This window comes from Heptranchias perlo, chromosome 27, assembly GCF_035084215.1.
Source record: "Heptranchias perlo isolate sHepPer1 chromosome 27, sHepPer1.hap1, whole genome shotgun sequence".
NCBI lineage: Eukaryota > Metazoa > Chordata > Chondrichthyes > Hexanchiformes > Hexanchidae > Heptranchias > Heptranchias perlo.
The window spans coordinates 20225211-20241776 of record NC_090351.1 but is presented as its reverse complement, the minus strand read 5'-3'; the positions used below and the strand labels follow the sequence as shown (position 1 = coordinate 20241776).

General features: G+C 41.4%; 1 protein-coding gene across 2 annotated transcripts in view; it reads left to right on the top strand.

The window, feature by feature from the left end:
* Positions 1-16566, top strand: part of itpr3 (inositol 1,4,5-trisphosphate receptor, type 3) — a 263682-nt gene that overhangs the window by 160185 nt on the left and 86931 nt on the right. For both annotated transcript variants that reach the window (XM_068007424.1, XM_068007423.1), the window contains exons 18-21: positions 1505-1687; positions 7029-7280; positions 7595-7739; positions 15324-15468. In XM_068007424.1, coding sequence (XP_067863525.1) covers positions 1505-1687; positions 7029-7280; positions 7595-7739; positions 15324-15468 — 725 coding nt within the window. The remainder of the gene's footprint in view (positions 1-1504; positions 1688-7028; positions 7281-7594; positions 7740-15323; positions 15469-16566) is intronic.

Sequence of the window (16566 nt, the reverse complement as noted above, 5' to 3'; positions counted from 1 at the left end):
GGCTCAATTCTGTGAAGCCCATGTGTAAGAGAGATGGGTGGAAATCCTGCATAAAGTGGCTATGTCACTTCTCTTACTGTATTTTTTTCCTGTTTCTCATAATAGCTTGAGACTAGCATAGCTACACAATGTTCCATGGATGACATACACAAATTGTTCTGAAATGCTTTATATTAATGCTGGTTGGTCAATCTCGAGCAAAGTTTGTCTCATTGTCAATTGTCATCTTTTCATCGCCATGATCTCAGCACAGCTAGCCAATCTTAGCTGTGGTTGGCATGTCATGTTGTGAGGTACTGCTGATACTTGAACTCATAACAGGATGTGAGGAAAGCGTCTCAACCTCTGCATTAGAAACTTGCTACAAATAGTTCTCTGAGACTAGTATCGAGGATCATATCAAACATTATAAGTGGAATGTAGCATTGTTGGTGATCCTCTATTATCTACAACTTGAAGGAGAGCTATCACTGAACACAAAGTGCAACAGGGTCCTGCTGTTACATAAGAACATAAGAAATAGGAGCAGGAGTAGGCCAATCGGCCCTTCGAGCCTGCTCCGCCATTCAATAAGATCATGGCTGATCTGATCCTAACCTCAAATCTAAATTCATGTCCAATTTCCTCCCCGCTCCCCGTAACCCCTAATTCCCTTTACTTCTAGGAAACTGTCTATTTCCGTTTCAAATTTATTTAATGATGTAGCTTCCACAGCTTCCTGGGGCAGCAAATTCCACAGACCTACTACCCTCTGAGTGAAGAAGTTTCTCCTCATCTCAGTTTTGAAAGAGCAGCCCCTTATTCTAAGATTATGCCCCCTCGTTCTAGTTTCACCCATTCTTGGGAACATCCTTACCGCATCCACCCGATCAAGCCCCTTCACAACCTTATATGTTTCAATAAGGTCGCCTCTCATTCCTCTGAACTCCAATGAGTAGAGTCCCAATCTACTCAACCTCTCCTCATATGTCCGCCCCCTCATCCCCGGGATTAACCGAGTGAACCTTCTTTGTACTGCCTCGAGAGCAAGTATGTCTTTTCTTAAGTATGGGCACCAAAACTGTATGCAGTATTCCAGGTGCGGTCTCACCAATACCTTATATTAGTTAAAGCATTCTTCAACAGAGTGAACATGCATTTGTTACAAGTGAAGGGAGGACTGTATGCAAAAGTGTAGCTTGGATCAATGTTGAGATAAAATGTCAAACTGAGGACTTATCTCCCTACTCAGTTAAGTTCTCTTGATGTCCTGGCCAATATTCCTGCCTCAAGCAACACCTCCAAAAACGGATTATCTGGCCATTCATTCATTTACTGTTTGTGGGACGTTGTTGCATGCAAACACTGCTGTGCTTTCCTACAAAACAAGAGGGACTCTATTTCATTCATTGTAAAGCATTTTGGGACTTCCTGAGGTCATGATAAGTGCAAGTTCTATTGTGATTTTTTGCAATGCTTTGTAAAGAGTGAAGAAGTTAAATGCTCTCTTGCATCTTCTTTGTAGATTGAGGCCAGTGAAGGAGATGTCTCAGTCTCCAGAATACATGAGTATGGAGTACTTTGATGAGGAAGTTTGGTTGATCTGGACAGACAAAACCAAGGAAGTCCAGGAGAAGAGCATCAGACAGCTAGCTCAAGAGGCCAGAGCTGGCAATGTTCATGATGAAAGTATATTGACTTATTACAGGTAATTAATAAATAGTTTATTAACATAATACAGTTGAATTGACTGACTAGTGTGGACTAATCCTTAGCTTTTTAATAAAGTTACATTCAGAAGCAGTACTCTATATACTTGTTAATGAACGGTGCTTCAAACAATCTAGTAATCATTAGATTGTGTGAGGCTCCTCTGATGATCATTCTGTGGCAAAGCTAAAAGTCGCCTTTTTGGAAGCGGTGCTGGTGATCAACGCAAGCCTCATTATAGCAACAGATTTTATTTAGTCCAAGAATGGATCTTGCTGGCAGCGCTGCTTGCCCTCCTGAAATTTGGTGGCTGGCCTGCAGGAGTAGGCATCTTAAAGATAAATGTCATTTTTTAATTGTTAGTTGAAAAGTTTGATTTTTTTTTTATTATGTTGCTTTATCAACATTTTTATTGGTGCATCAGACATCGCACATGTAAAACACAGATGCAGGTCCCATCCCTATGTTTACAAAATGTTGAGTTATGTTAAACCATTGAATAAAGGTTGCGCACTACTAAATCTCACATCCTCCAATCTGCAAGTCAGACATCACCAATCTGCCGATCTGAGTTTGTAACAGGCCTGCGAGAGAGTGTGCACCAAGGTTCTCTGATGATGTACTAGAGGCCTTGGTGCAAGAGGTGGACAGAAGGAGGGCCATCCTATGGCCTCGGGGGGCAAGAGGCATATGCTCCCGAGGCAATGGGAGGATGTAGGGAACGTAGTCAATGCCAGGCGCGTAGCACCATGAACATGGATGCAGTGCAGGAAGAAGTTCAATGCTTTGACACAAGTGGTCAAGGTGAGTGAGGTCAACTGTCAGTGGCATCTCCTACCAACTACACCACTAGCCACATCCACTGCCCCACACACGACACCCCCCATCACCCACATACCAACAAACTCTTTCAATCAGTACTCAACTCTTCCAATCATATGCTTTCTCTCACCCATTACCACTGTTGCAAGCCGCACACCCACAACTCACAGGTCAAACACACTGGCAGTTATTCAACCATGACAGCCACACTACCCAAACATTTTGCAGGACATTCACCGACACACGTCCCGCTTTCTTGCAGAAGAAGGTGGCGTATAACAGGAGGCAGCAAGTGGTGGTGGCTCCATAAAACATGAGCCTCTCTCAGGATGACAGCATTCCTGTCCCACCCCTGCCACTCCACCAGTGCCCTTGCTGTTGCCTGTCAACTACCCAGCCCACTCCCTGTAGAGTGTTGAAACTTTATTATAGGAACATATGGAGATAGGAACAGGAGTAGGCCATTTAGCCTCTCGAGCCTGTTCTGCCATTCATTGAGATCATGGTTGATCTGTGACCTAACTCCATATGCCCGTCTTAGCCCTCTTTCCCTTAATATCTTTGGTTAACAAAAATCTATCAATCTCAGATTTAAAATTAACAATTGAGCTAGCATTGACTGCAGTTTGTAGAACAGCGTTCCAAACTTCGACCACCCTTTGCATGTAGAAGCGTTTCCTAACTTCACTTCTGAAAGTCCTGGCTCTAATTTTTAGACTATGTCCCATCGTCCTAATATTCAAATATAAGAGACCTCCAAAAAACAGGTACAAATGCATCAGCAACCAGAAGCAATAATCCAGCATCTAACCTGTAACTCCTGCATGATCCCTTTAAATAGCACTTGTGGGGTGTGGGGAGGGTCCTCCATGCTGTTTATGACCTGTTCAGCTGTGCGAGGTTAAGACGGTGCATTGGCTGGAGCGTTGAGTTCCAAAATCGCATCGGTCCCTTTAAATCAGCGTTGCACACTGATCTACCGCATAGTCTCCCTTTTTTCTTGCTGCCGGTGTTCGTTATCTGCGCATGTGCAAACACCTTTACCAAGATGACGTCCAGCGCACATCACACTAGAAATGTGCGTGTATTTCGGACGCCATTTTGGGTCCTCAGGAGGCCGTGTAGTGCCTACAAAACGGGCACCATGTGGCCCAATTCATAGCCCATATACACCACATCACTGCATTACTTTTATCTTCCCAAATTAATAATTTCTTTGAAAAAAACTCTCTTAACTCTATCCAACCGTCTTGCTTCCAGCTACAGTTTCACTTGCAGCAATCAAAGTGGGCATGATGGTGGGGGGGGTTCCAATGGTGCTGAAGATTGGGAAGAAAGTTCTTAGGAGGACAAGAAACACAGGTGCGACTGTACCTCATGCTTTAAGTATGCACCTGTCCTCACCCCAAGACCTGCCTTTACTGGCCGAAACATGTCGGAGAAGACCAATCTTCAACAGCTCGGCTTCAAAGCTGCCAAAGAGCTACTTCGTCTCCTGAAGGCCAACTTGCAGACAATTTGTATCATATGGCCCCATATCTTGAGTGTGAAGGGTCAATAAACAAATTAATCTTTTATACCACTGGATCCTTCCAAGCCAGCACAGTCAACATATGCCAAATCAATCAGCTGTCCACTGATGCGTCAAGCAAATGATGTAGGCTTTTTACACAAGGGGCAACACATCTAAAATTTTCCTTGTGGAAAGAAGATATTTGCACGACAAAGCACAGAGCTTTACTTGGATGGTAGCGTTCCTAAGAATGCAGAGGCTGATAAGTGACAGACTGGTACTGTACAAATCGTTGAGCGTGGCCGCCACCTGCTGATGGGCAGTGGGCATTGTTGGTTTATGGAGAAGTTGCCCTGGAGTACCAGACAAGAAATGAAATAGGAACTTGCAAGTGGCCAGATTATTACTTACCATGTATCTGAACATAAAGGCAGATAATGAAACTCAGCTGTAATAATATAAGAGTTTTATCAATCTTTTATTACAGGGTTCTCATTTTGAATAGGACCATATAATAGAAACTGTTCATGCACCAGGAATCCAAATATTACCTCATTATGGCTATATGGGATTAAGGGACACAATATAATCTCCAAATTCAGATGCTGCCGTCCTGATTTTGCAGTCCTGATTTTGCACTCCTGGGAAAGTTTCTGCTGGGAATGATCAGGAGCCACCTCATGCAGCAGCATGTCCACCTTGCCAGCCATCAAACCGGAGGTCGAGTGTTGTGCCATTCCATTACTTGCCCATAGAATCTATTTCATGTCTCCACAATGGGGTTCACTTTTGTCTGCCACTTCCTCCCTCCCCCACCCCCCAGCCCCCCTCCACAGCCTTGGCAAAGATTGACAAATATTTTAAAATCCATTTTAAAACTTTATAAAGACAGAATAATGTTTGTTCCCTAATGCAGCCACTGAATTTGAGTAGGTAGATCCCTTTAAATTTGAGCTGCTGGCTGGATTTTCCATATGCTGCTTTAGACTAGCTGCTGGCAAAAAGGCCAAAGTTGAGCAGGGAGCTTATATTGTTTGGATGACCCTAATCTTGTAAACTTGTGTATAGTCAGCTCTGTGTGCTGTGTGCTAGGGTTGCTTTGGCTCCTGATCATTCCCAGCACAGACTTTGCCAGGAGTGCAAAACCAGGACAGCAGCATCTGAATTTGGAGATTATATTATGGCCCTTAATCCCATATAGTCATATTGAGGTAACATGAATGCTAATAATTGGATTCCTGGTGCATGAACAGTCTGTATTGTATGGCCCTATTCAAAATGAGAACCCTGTAATAAAAGATTGATAAAACTCTTATATTATTACAGCAGAGTTTCATTATCTGCCTTTACGTTCAGATACATGGAAAGTAATAATCTGGCCACTTGCAAAGTTCCTACTTCATTTCTTAATTTGGATGACAGGACTACCAGATACTTAAAGTGTATTCATAATTTTCGACTTTCATCCTATTTGTTTGGGCTAGATTTGAACCTACTTCCCAGGGACAAAAGGTAACTCTTTATCCCATTGTGTCGCCCAGTCACCTACTTAATGATTTTTCATATCTGTGTTTCCATACTGAATAGATTTATACACTCACCCTAATGAGATATTTTGATAGAGTAGATCTTACGATAATATCTACAGTACATGGGAGCTACTGAAGTTGTATATGGAGTAAAGGTTCTAGTTTGACAGGCTCAATTAATTTCCTAGTGAACATTGGCCCTTACTACAATGTTTCCTTCAGTACAGCAATAGTTGACAGTCTTATACAGAGAGACTACAGGTGTGGAAAATGGAAAAACGCAAGATCAGATGCTCCTCTGAAGTACAGGCTGAAGGATGTTGTTGGGTCAAAGTAAAGGGAACATTGTTCTGCATCTAACCGTGCTTTTGCTGAGCTAGGAGTGCTAGATGCTGATGCTGAGTGCCTGAAATGGAAAATGTTCCATTCCCCAGCACTATTATCCCTCACCTTGATGAACAGAGATATTAACACAAAAAAATCATAAAGAAAAATAAGTATTCGGTTCACGTAAGCGCAGTGTAGGCTAGAATCCATTACCATTTAGGTTGCACAAACTTGTATTTGTGTCTGAAGCATAAATGAATTGCATTCTCTCCCATTTGAGCAACATAAGTTGTTTCAATTTCCAGAAAGTTCAATTTATAAAATTGATAATTTCAGTTTATGCTTGCTTTGTGAGCTAGGCAAAAATGGCCTCTTAAATGTTTCTGTGCCAAATGAAGCAATTTCCATAAATGTTCATAATCAGTTATTTTGATAGGGGTGTTCAGTTTACATCAGTTTTTTTAGATCTGTTATTGTAATCATCTCGCTTCACTCTCAGACTCCAGAAGCATGGGCACTTCTCCCTCATAGATTGGTCCTTCCACATTTCGAATGACGGGTCGGTTGTTGTCATCATTAAATTGCACATGGACCTGAGTACACATCTGTTAGAAATCCAATACTGAACACACAAAAAGCAAGGCGAGCAATCAAAATGTGTCTTATTTTAGTATTTAAACAATGTTAATACACATTTAGTAAATATTTGCAGGTCACACAATTCAAACTTAATTTTTGGCAGTTATTCCAGAACAGCATTTTTAAAAATCCATTTATAGAAGCCCTACAGAAAGCATATTTAGCAGTTGTGGTGCACTGGAGAGTATTGTAAAGGGATCTACAGTGCATGGGGCTATCAACTCTAGAGGAGATTATCAGTTGTTAACACATGGGCGTACTTAGTGCATTGAAGATTATTAATAATTCAAACATTTTGATATTACAGAGGATCAAGTTACTTTGCCATTGTTAATCTACTACTTCAGTCATAAACTATAAATGAAGGTTACAATGGTAGCTCCAGCCATCTCAGTATGTAATACAATCTGTCACTGCCAAATAAGGCTTTCCACAGCAAAGGGATAGAACAAGTTGAAAAGAATATTTCCAAAGTATATTTTTAATATGTCCCAATTCTTATGTTTTAGGTATCAGCTGAAACTCTTTGCAAGGATCTGTCTGGATCGTCAGTATTTGGCAATTGATGAAATTTCCAAGCAGCTGAGTGTGGATTTGATATTTCTGTGCATGGCAGATGAAACATTGCCGTTCGATATACGGGCCTCATTCTGCAATTTGATGTTGCATGTCCATGTTGACAGGGACCCCCAGGAACTGGTAACACCAGTGAAATTTGCTAGGCTGTGGACTGAAATACCTACAACAATTACTATCAAAGAGTAAGACCATTTTTAGTTTTATCAACAGGTTTGCTTGCAGTAGATAAAGGTTAGATAGAACCATTTAAGAATATATATATTTGTGAGAGGGTATTATAACCCAGCAACACAAAATGCATTATTATATTTTTATTTTATAAAAGAATTTCTTGTCAGCTGACAGCATAACAGTTCCTGTTCTAAACTCATAATCTTGTAAAACCCCATTCTGACTATCACATGATACAATCCAGACAGTAAAACCCAACAGCCATGTTGATGACTATTAGTGTTGGTGAGAGAAAACTTGACAGTGGTTTAATTTTCATTGGCAGTTATGATTCCAATTTGAATGACTCACGGGATGACAAGAAAAACAAATTTGCTCACACAATGGAGTTTATGGAAGATTATCTCAATAATGTGGTGAATGATGCTCTTCCATTTTCTGATGAGGAAAAGAACAAGCTCACATATGAGGTAATTATTTTTTGTGCTTGCTTCCTTATAATTAATTATAGTTCTCACTCAGTCTGAACAATTCTGACAGTCTGGTGCACACAGATAGATGTTTTGTCAGGTTTGGTAGCTGCAGTACCAAACTTTACTTACAATGAAGGCTGCTATTTTTCATTGATTTTCAACAACAGATACATCTTGTCTCAGTGTGACTACAAGATCTATAATCCATGTTCTTCAAACTAATGCTCAATCCATCAACTGCCATTTTAATATATGGAGGTCCTCATTAGTACTGTGCTAGAAATACTGGGTAAAAGCTACAACTCTGCTGTGCATTCGTCCCTCAATCTGCTGTAGAATTCTCTTCGTAAATTTTTTCATCTTGCTCTGCCTTTAACTACCATAAAAATCTCCTCAAAATCTATTTCTTTAACTACCTCTTCAATCATCTCCCTTAACTTTTTTTCTAGCTTTTGCTTTGTGTCAGTCTACCTCCTTTAGACATTTCACTACATTAAAGATGCTATATAGTACAAGTTAATGTTGGCTGAAACTGTAGGCTTCATATGTGATTTCGTATCAACTCCTGTACATACACTTCACCCAGTTCACAATTTGTATGGTCACCATAGTAGATGGGTCTGTGTTTGAGAAGAAGACAAATGATTAATTGAGGGGCAGAGTTCATTTTTCCATCATTTCTGCCACATGTACATGTGTATATACCCCGGATATGTTTCCTGTATGATATAGTGGGGGTGTATAAATATGGCAATCAGGAAAGAATGTAGCAAAACAATGTGGTTATAATGGGAGATTTTAATTTTCATGTAGACTGGGGGAAGCAGAACAGATCAAGTAGTAAAGGCAATGAATTTCTAGATTGTATCTAGGACAGCTTTCTAGAATAATATGTTTTAGAACCAACAAGGGAATAGGCCCAACTGAGTTCAGTGAAGAGTAATAAATCAGAACTACCCACAATCTGATACTAAGGGAATATCTTGCAAATAGTGACCATAATATGATTGATTTTAATATTAGGTTTGAGATGGAGAAGGGAGAATCACAAACCAAGGTTTTAAATTTAAATAAGGCGACCTTCGAAGAAATGGGAAATGAATTGAACGCAGTAAACTGGGCTGAAGTGTTAATGGTAAACCTACAGACAAACAGTGGTAAATATTCAAAGAAGTATTTTGTACAATACAAAACTAGTACAAATCCCTAAAAGGCAAAGGCTCTACTTATGCAGTTAAGCAACCCTGGTCAACAAATGAGGTAAGAGACAGTATCAAGCTAAAAGAAAAAGCTTACACTAATGCAAGGAAAACTGGAAATCCAGCAGACTGGGAGAGCTTAAAAAGCAACAAAGGGATAAAAAGAAAGTAATAAGAGGTGCAAAAAGGGAATATGGAATAAAAAACTTGCAAGGGATATCAAAGCTAATAGCAAAAATTTTCTTTAAAAATATATTACGAGAAAAGAGTGGTAAAGGGGAATGTGGGCCTATTAAAGAGGGATGCAGGCGAGTCTATAATGGATATTAAGGAAATTACAGACTTGTTAAATGAGCACTTTTTATCTGTTTTCATATTCGCAGAAGAAAACGAAATACCATCAGTACAAGGGAACCTAAAAATAAGGCAAGGGGAGAACTTAGTGGACTTAATATAAGTAGAAAAAAATGGTAATGGAGAAAATAATGGGACTTAAGATAACTCTTCAGGACCTGATGGTTATCCCAGGGTATTAAAAGGAATAGATTCAGGAGTTGTGCCTTCGGATTGGAAATTTGCAAACGTCACTCCATTATTTAAGAAGGAAGGGAGGGAGAAACCAAGTAACTACAAAGCTGTCAGTTTAACATCAATTATGGGGCAGTTACTGGAATCTATCATCAGAGACAGAGTGAGTTGGACAAATATTAAGGAGAGTCAGCATATATTTGTGAAGTGTAGGTCATGTCCAACTAATCTAGTTGAATTTTTTGAGGCGGTCACTGGCATGGTGGATAGGGGAGTGTTTATGGATGTTGTCCATATGGAGTTCTCGAAGGCAATTGATAAGGATCGGCCCAAGAGATTATTAGCAAAAATTGGCGCATGGAATTGGAGGCAACCTTGCAATCTGGGTCGGTAATTGTTTGGGAGGTAGGAGACAGAGAGTTGGGATAAAGGGAATGTTCCAGGAGGATGCCTAAAACAGGCATTAGTCCCTTTAAATATGTAAATTAGTGGCTTAATGCCTGTTGAAGGACCCCATCAAGAAATGTGTTGCCGATGAACGGGGCAAGCAGGATTCTTCAGCAGCCCCCGCAGCCGCCAACGAAAAGTACGTTTTTAAAAAAAAATCTTTAAAAAACTGTTCCTGTGAAGCCCCCCTCATAGCCCACTCCAATCCCTCCCTCCTCTTTCCAGGACTGAGGACCGCTGCCAACATTGATCTCTTTGCTCGGGCGAGCTGCCTGTGGGAGGCGCGACCAGTGCTGAGTGTGCTGATGAGGCCCGAGGACCCATTTCCATCAAACCTTGGGCCTCTCGGTCTGGACGCACGCTGGTTGCACAAAGCCGAGTCTGGGACCGAAAACTGGCCCAGACTAAAAGATACCTGGCTATTTCCTCTGGTGGGGGAATCCAGAACAAGAAGACATAATGTTAAAATTAAAGCTAAGTCATTTAGGAGTGAAATCAGGAAGCACTTTTTCATGCAAAGGGTAGTGGAAATCGGGAACTCTCTCCCCCAAAAGGCTGTGGACACTAGTCAATTGAAATTTCCAAGACTGAGATGGATAGATTTTTTTTGGGTAAGGGTATCAAGGGATATGGAGCAAAGGCAGGTAAATGGAGTTAAACATATACTTGTATATGTATTAAACCTTGAAACTATAATTTCTTCACACCCTGAAAAACAGACTGACATATACCTTCAACCCACCTGTCCCAACTAGACCCACGGGAGTCACATGCATCACCATCCTCTCTCAATTAAATTGTCAGGAATTGAACTACAACTACACATTACATTGAAAAACTGTCACAGTGGCTTCAGCCAACAATAACATCTGTCAGGATGGAGGAAAACTATTCGCACTGCAAAATGGTATAGCGCATGTATGTTAAAGGACAACTGCATCTGAACTTAATGTCAGGGTGAGCACACCTAGTTTTTTTTGAAGCAACTCCTGTTTACCTGTACTTCTCTTGATCCAGGCGTGCACCTGTGCTTCTCTCTGTTGATTAATCTGCATGTCCCCTGTTGCTATTTATTCATTGTCTTCTTTTACTCAGTCTCTCCCCTTTCCAGTTATTCTCCTTTTCTCCCCCCCTTCAGTATGTTAATTTTTGTTACTTGCTTTTTTCTGCTGACTTTTGATTTAATTGGGCTTTTATGAAGCTGATCTACACTATTTCTCTCCCTCGGCAAGATTTCTCAACCCCACCTCACACTCTTGGGACAGTTGGATCGTCTATTCTCATTCCATTCCTGTGGCCCACATTAAAAAATATCACTTTGGGAGCACAGCGCAGCTCCCTGCCACTTTCAAAACACATCAGAGTGGCGGGTGATAATTTGGGCCAAACAAATGGGAATTACAATCGGGCACGTTAGCTCCAGAGGGTAGGACTTAGCATTTTGGACTGCAGGATCACGAATGGGAGTTAGAGGTGGCTTTTAATTTGGACCTTACAGGCTTAATGCTCAGGCCTGGGGGGTCCACGTGAAACTTTCAGGTGAGAGGCACTGCTGTGGAGTACAGTTGACACTGATTTATAGTCGTCGCCTTGGTACAGGAAGTCCCGTACTGTCACTCCCATGAGACCCAGTGGCAGATTTAAAATCTAGGAAGTGGCCACTTTACATGAATGTTGTGATTCACACTGTTTACGCACAGATTTACAAAAAAGAACCCACTTAGTGAAAAGGTCCACATTGATCTGGATTGATATTGGAATTGTAAAAATTTCTTCAAACTGACGTAACGTGTCACCCATCACAACTGAAGTTTCCAATATTAGCTTGAAAATATGGACTGGTTCTTCTGGGGAGGAGAATTGGATCAGGCCTGTTTTTGGGCGGGAGCTGCACGATCCGCTCTTGCCCCGCGTGTAATGGTCCCTGCGCAGGCAGGACGAGATTTTCGTCAGGCCTGAGGACTCACCTGCAATCTGCGTTGGAAATCAGTGTTGAACGAGCATTCCATGCAGTTTGCACTTTCCACCAGCAGGGGGAGCGCCAATCTCTTAAAGGCAGGCTGGCTGTTAGAAATCTCTTAAAGGTAGCTGATACCTGTTATTTGCTGAATATAACAGCCTGCTGTCTGCACGGAGCCTGAACGGAGATCAGACATTGCACACGTAAAGCACAGATGCAGGTCCCATCCCTATGTTTACATACTGATGAGTTATGTTAGAACATTGAATAAAGGTTGTGCACCACAAAATCCCACATCCACCAATCTGCATGCCAGACCTCACCAATCTGCTGATCTGAGAGTCCGTACAGCAAGGTTCTCTGCTGATGCACTAGAGACCTTGGTGCAAGAGGTAGACAGAAGGAGGGACATCCTATATCCGGGGTGGGTGGGGGGGTGGAGGGAGCAAGAGGCCCTCCAGACATACACCCAAAAGGCAGTGGGAGGCAGTAGGGGATGAAGTCAATGCCAGGCGCACAGCATCGTGAACATGAATGCAGTACAGGAATAAGTTCAATGCTTTGACATGAGTGGTCAAGGTGAGTGAGGTCAACTGTCAAGTGGCATCACCTACCAACTACACCACGAGCCGCATCCATTCCTCCACGCATGAAACCCCCCAACACCTACCTACCAACAAACTCTTTCCATCAGAACTCAACTCTTCAAATCAGATGCTTCCTCTCACCCTCACACATTACTACTGTTGCAAGCCGCCGAACCACAACTCACAGGCCACACGCACTGGCAGCTATTCATAAATAACAAGCACATTGCCCAGACCCACGTCCCGCTTTCTTGCAGGAGAAGGTAGCGCATATCAGTCGGCAGCAAGTGGCAGCGGCATTCAGCCCCTCGAGCATGATCCTCCATTCAGTGAGATCATGGTAGGCCTGTGACTTAATTCCATATTTCCGCCTTAGCCCCATATCCCTTAATATCCTTGGTTCACAGAAATCTATCAATCTCATATTTAGAATTCACAATTGAGCTAGCATCAACTGCTGTTTGCAGAAGAGCTTCCCAAACTTCTCTCAACCTTTTCATGTAGAAGCATTTCCTAACTTCACTCCTGCACGTCCTGGCTCTAAATATTAGGCTATGTCCCTGCGTCCTCGTACTCAAGTGTAGGAGACCTCCAAAAACAGTTGTAAATGTGGGGGCAGCCAGAAGTAATAATCCAGCCACTATCCTGTAAATCCTGCATAGTCCTTTTTAAATAGCGCTGGTAGGGGGTCCTCCAGGCACTCTAAGACACGTTCAGATGGTCGGGGTTAAGATTGTGCGTTGAGTTGAGCGGTATGTCCCAAAATCGTGTGCATCACTCTAAATCAGCGTTGTACACTGATTGAAGCCATTTTCTCGCTACTCTACATGATTCCAGCGTTCGTTATCTGTGCCTGCGCTAACTCCTATACCAAGATGGCGTCTGGCGCACGTCACGCTGGAAACATGCGTGCGCATCCAAGATGCCATCTTGGATGTCGGAGAGGCCGTGTAGCGCCGAAATAACGGGCGTTACAGGGCCCAATTTAGCGCCCATGGTTACATTGATACAAGATAAGTCTTTAGCTGAATGTCAAGGAACAATAACAGCCTCCATTTTAAGAACTCGTCCTGGTTTCTCTCTACGTGTAATATAAAGTGACAGCACAGTACACTCAGTATGACGGCCTTGCACTCCATTTGGACTTTCTAAAACACTCTTACATACTGAATATGAGCTCCTTCAACGTTGAGATTTCTGAAAGTAATGTTTCTGTATTGATATTGTTCTTTAATTTTATTCAAGCATATGGCCTGAATATACTGCACTAGGACAACAAAAAATAATAGTTTTGCACCAAAGAATTTGTTTTCCTCTGGAAATTTATGTGCAAAAATATATACTTGAAATAATCTCTGAGAACATTTGTAAAATGAAATCAGCTCTTGTACGAAAATTATGTTAACATAACAATCTGATTAAGTTCATTATATCATGTGTTACTGTTGCATATTTTGACAGAATTATTGTATTATTAGAACTAGAGGCTTTGAGGTTGGGGGGTGGGGATAGAAATGGGGAACAAAACCATGAATCCTAGACATATTTTCAATAAGGAGCTAAAATAAAAAGAGAAAATGCTGGAAATACACAGCAGGTCTGTTAGAACCTATAAAGAGAAAAAAAAAGTTAACGTTTTGGGTGTAGATCTTTCATCAGAATTGGTTCAGATAAAACTACTTACACATTTTGAAGCATTTCTCTGCCATCATCAAAAACTATAAGTTGATTTGGATAAATTAATTTATTTAAACAATAGTGATTTCAAATTATTTTCAGAAGTGTTTTCTGTGATGAAAATTGCACCAGTATCAGCACAAGCTCCAAGATTTCCGGACCACATACTGTTAAGGAAGTTCATATTGATTTTCTGAGTAGGTAGATCAGCATTCATCTAGTGTGGCAATAATAAATCATACACGCTCCACTATCCTTGTAAGGCTCTCAGTTACAATGCATTTGTTATCAGTAAGTCCATTAGACCATGGTTCTTAGCTTTTGAGTTTCATTTTATCCTTTATGGGATGTTTACTGCAACGTACCTTCTCATAACGTGCAAAATGCTTAACTCCACAGACCACTTTAAAATGGTGGTGAGGTCGATATGCTGCCTTAATACAACATGATCAAATTCCTGGTAACATCCTCCTCATGTGCAAATTGTAATCAAATCCCAGTTTTGTTCCTTATGTAGTGAGGGTATAGTTATGGTGCATGCAGGCATGTGTGTCTCTATAGAAGAGAGCATGATGTGGAATTTGCAACGTGACTACAGTAAAGGAGGGGGGAATGATAGGTGAGTGGGGGAAAGTGAAATGTGTATAAACTAACAATAACGCACTATGAAGATGTTCATTCAGTATTTCTTCATAATTTTTGTCTATTATAATTGTTAATCAAAGAGGAGCTCAGATGGTATTGTATTACAGCCATACAGAGCGATGTGGCAGAGTGATCTATAAAACAGCATTAGGTATTTGTTGTAAACCATTATATATTTGATAATGTCAATATTATCCATGAAATTGAAGTTCTTTCAGGATAAACTACTTATATTGACGAAGGGTCATCGACCTGAAAGGTTAACTCTGTTTCTTTTTCCACAGATGCTGCCTCACTTGCTGAGTAGTTCCAGCATTTTCTGGTTTTATTTCAGATTTCCAGCATGCGCAGTATTTTGCTTTTGATTTACTTATATTGAATTACCTTAAATCATTAGTCATAATATTTGTTGTATGGATTGGATAAGGTTCTTATTTACTCAGCAGGGTAAGGATTCAAGCTTTGTTCTGTGTGTGAATATGGTTGTGCATTGTACATTATAGCATCATTGATCCTCCTCATTTGTATTCTATTCTAGGTGGTCAGCTTGGCTAGACATCTGATCTATTTTGGTTTCTACAGCTTCAGTGAGCTCCTGCGACTGACCAGGACTCTCCTTGGTATTATAGATTGCATTCAAGATCCCAATGTTGTCGATGCAATGTATCATAATGAGGGGACAGGTGAATATTTTAGTACAATAGTTTTGTTCTCCGGGTTTTTACTTAGCAACAGTGGAGCCAATTTTTGATGTGATCATTTTCATTGGGCCCCAGGTAGGAGGAGCAAGCCCACCACCTGCCCAATGAAAGCAGTCAGAACTCCAAAGCATTTTGATAGTTGGGCCTCATTGACATATTCGTGGTGAATTTCCCACACAGTCAGAGCAACTCGCTAATCAGTGGGGGGGACGGGGAGAGGACTGCGGCGATGAGGCCATTGAGTTAAGATGAGGGATGGGGGTGATTCCGAGGGAGAGCTGCAGAGGGTTGGGCATCGGGTGGGTCAATTTTTTGTGGGGTCAGAGGAAGCATTAACGCGGCACCTGGCTCCACAAAAATTGCTGAAAAACCTACTTGCCCCGTTTTTGGAGTGGCCACCAGCAGTCCCACTGGTACTTGAAAATTACATCGGGGTCCTGCTGCATCAGATCCCGATTTGCATTGTATCATGAGGTTTCCACCTGTTTCCGGAGGGATCCTTGTCAGCCTATCTGAAGGCTGCAATCAAAAAGGTGGCAGATGGAACTACGGCAGCAACTGGGGGTAATTTCTCTACTCCAATTTTGAGCAAGCTACTGTTTATGGTTATGAGTACAGCCAATGTTAGGAGACGTGTGATTCTCCTAACATTGGCTGTACTCATAACTATAAACAGCTGAACATGAGGGAACTGAAAGCTTCAGTGACCCGCAAACATATGGGACTATGAATTTGCTGTTCCTGCCCAAAAACAGGGCTGAAAATAAGGGCCTATGTGATGAGAAGGAACTGCTCCAATATATAACTGCATTTTACACTGACTTAGAAATATAACCTGTGCAGAAATACATCTGCCGGCATCAACATCACCTGGTTTGAGAATATCCATTCAGGTAGTTTGGAAATTCCAATATCGTAACAAAAAAACAGCTTTTCACACATCTGCAGGTTGAACGGTTACACAGTTTGAGCAGATCTTCCACTTTCCTGGTTTTTACATAATATCTACTTAAAATCACACAATCTTTCTTGTGTACACACTGTGAGTCATTACAAAGTAATCAATTTTGCAGGAATTCC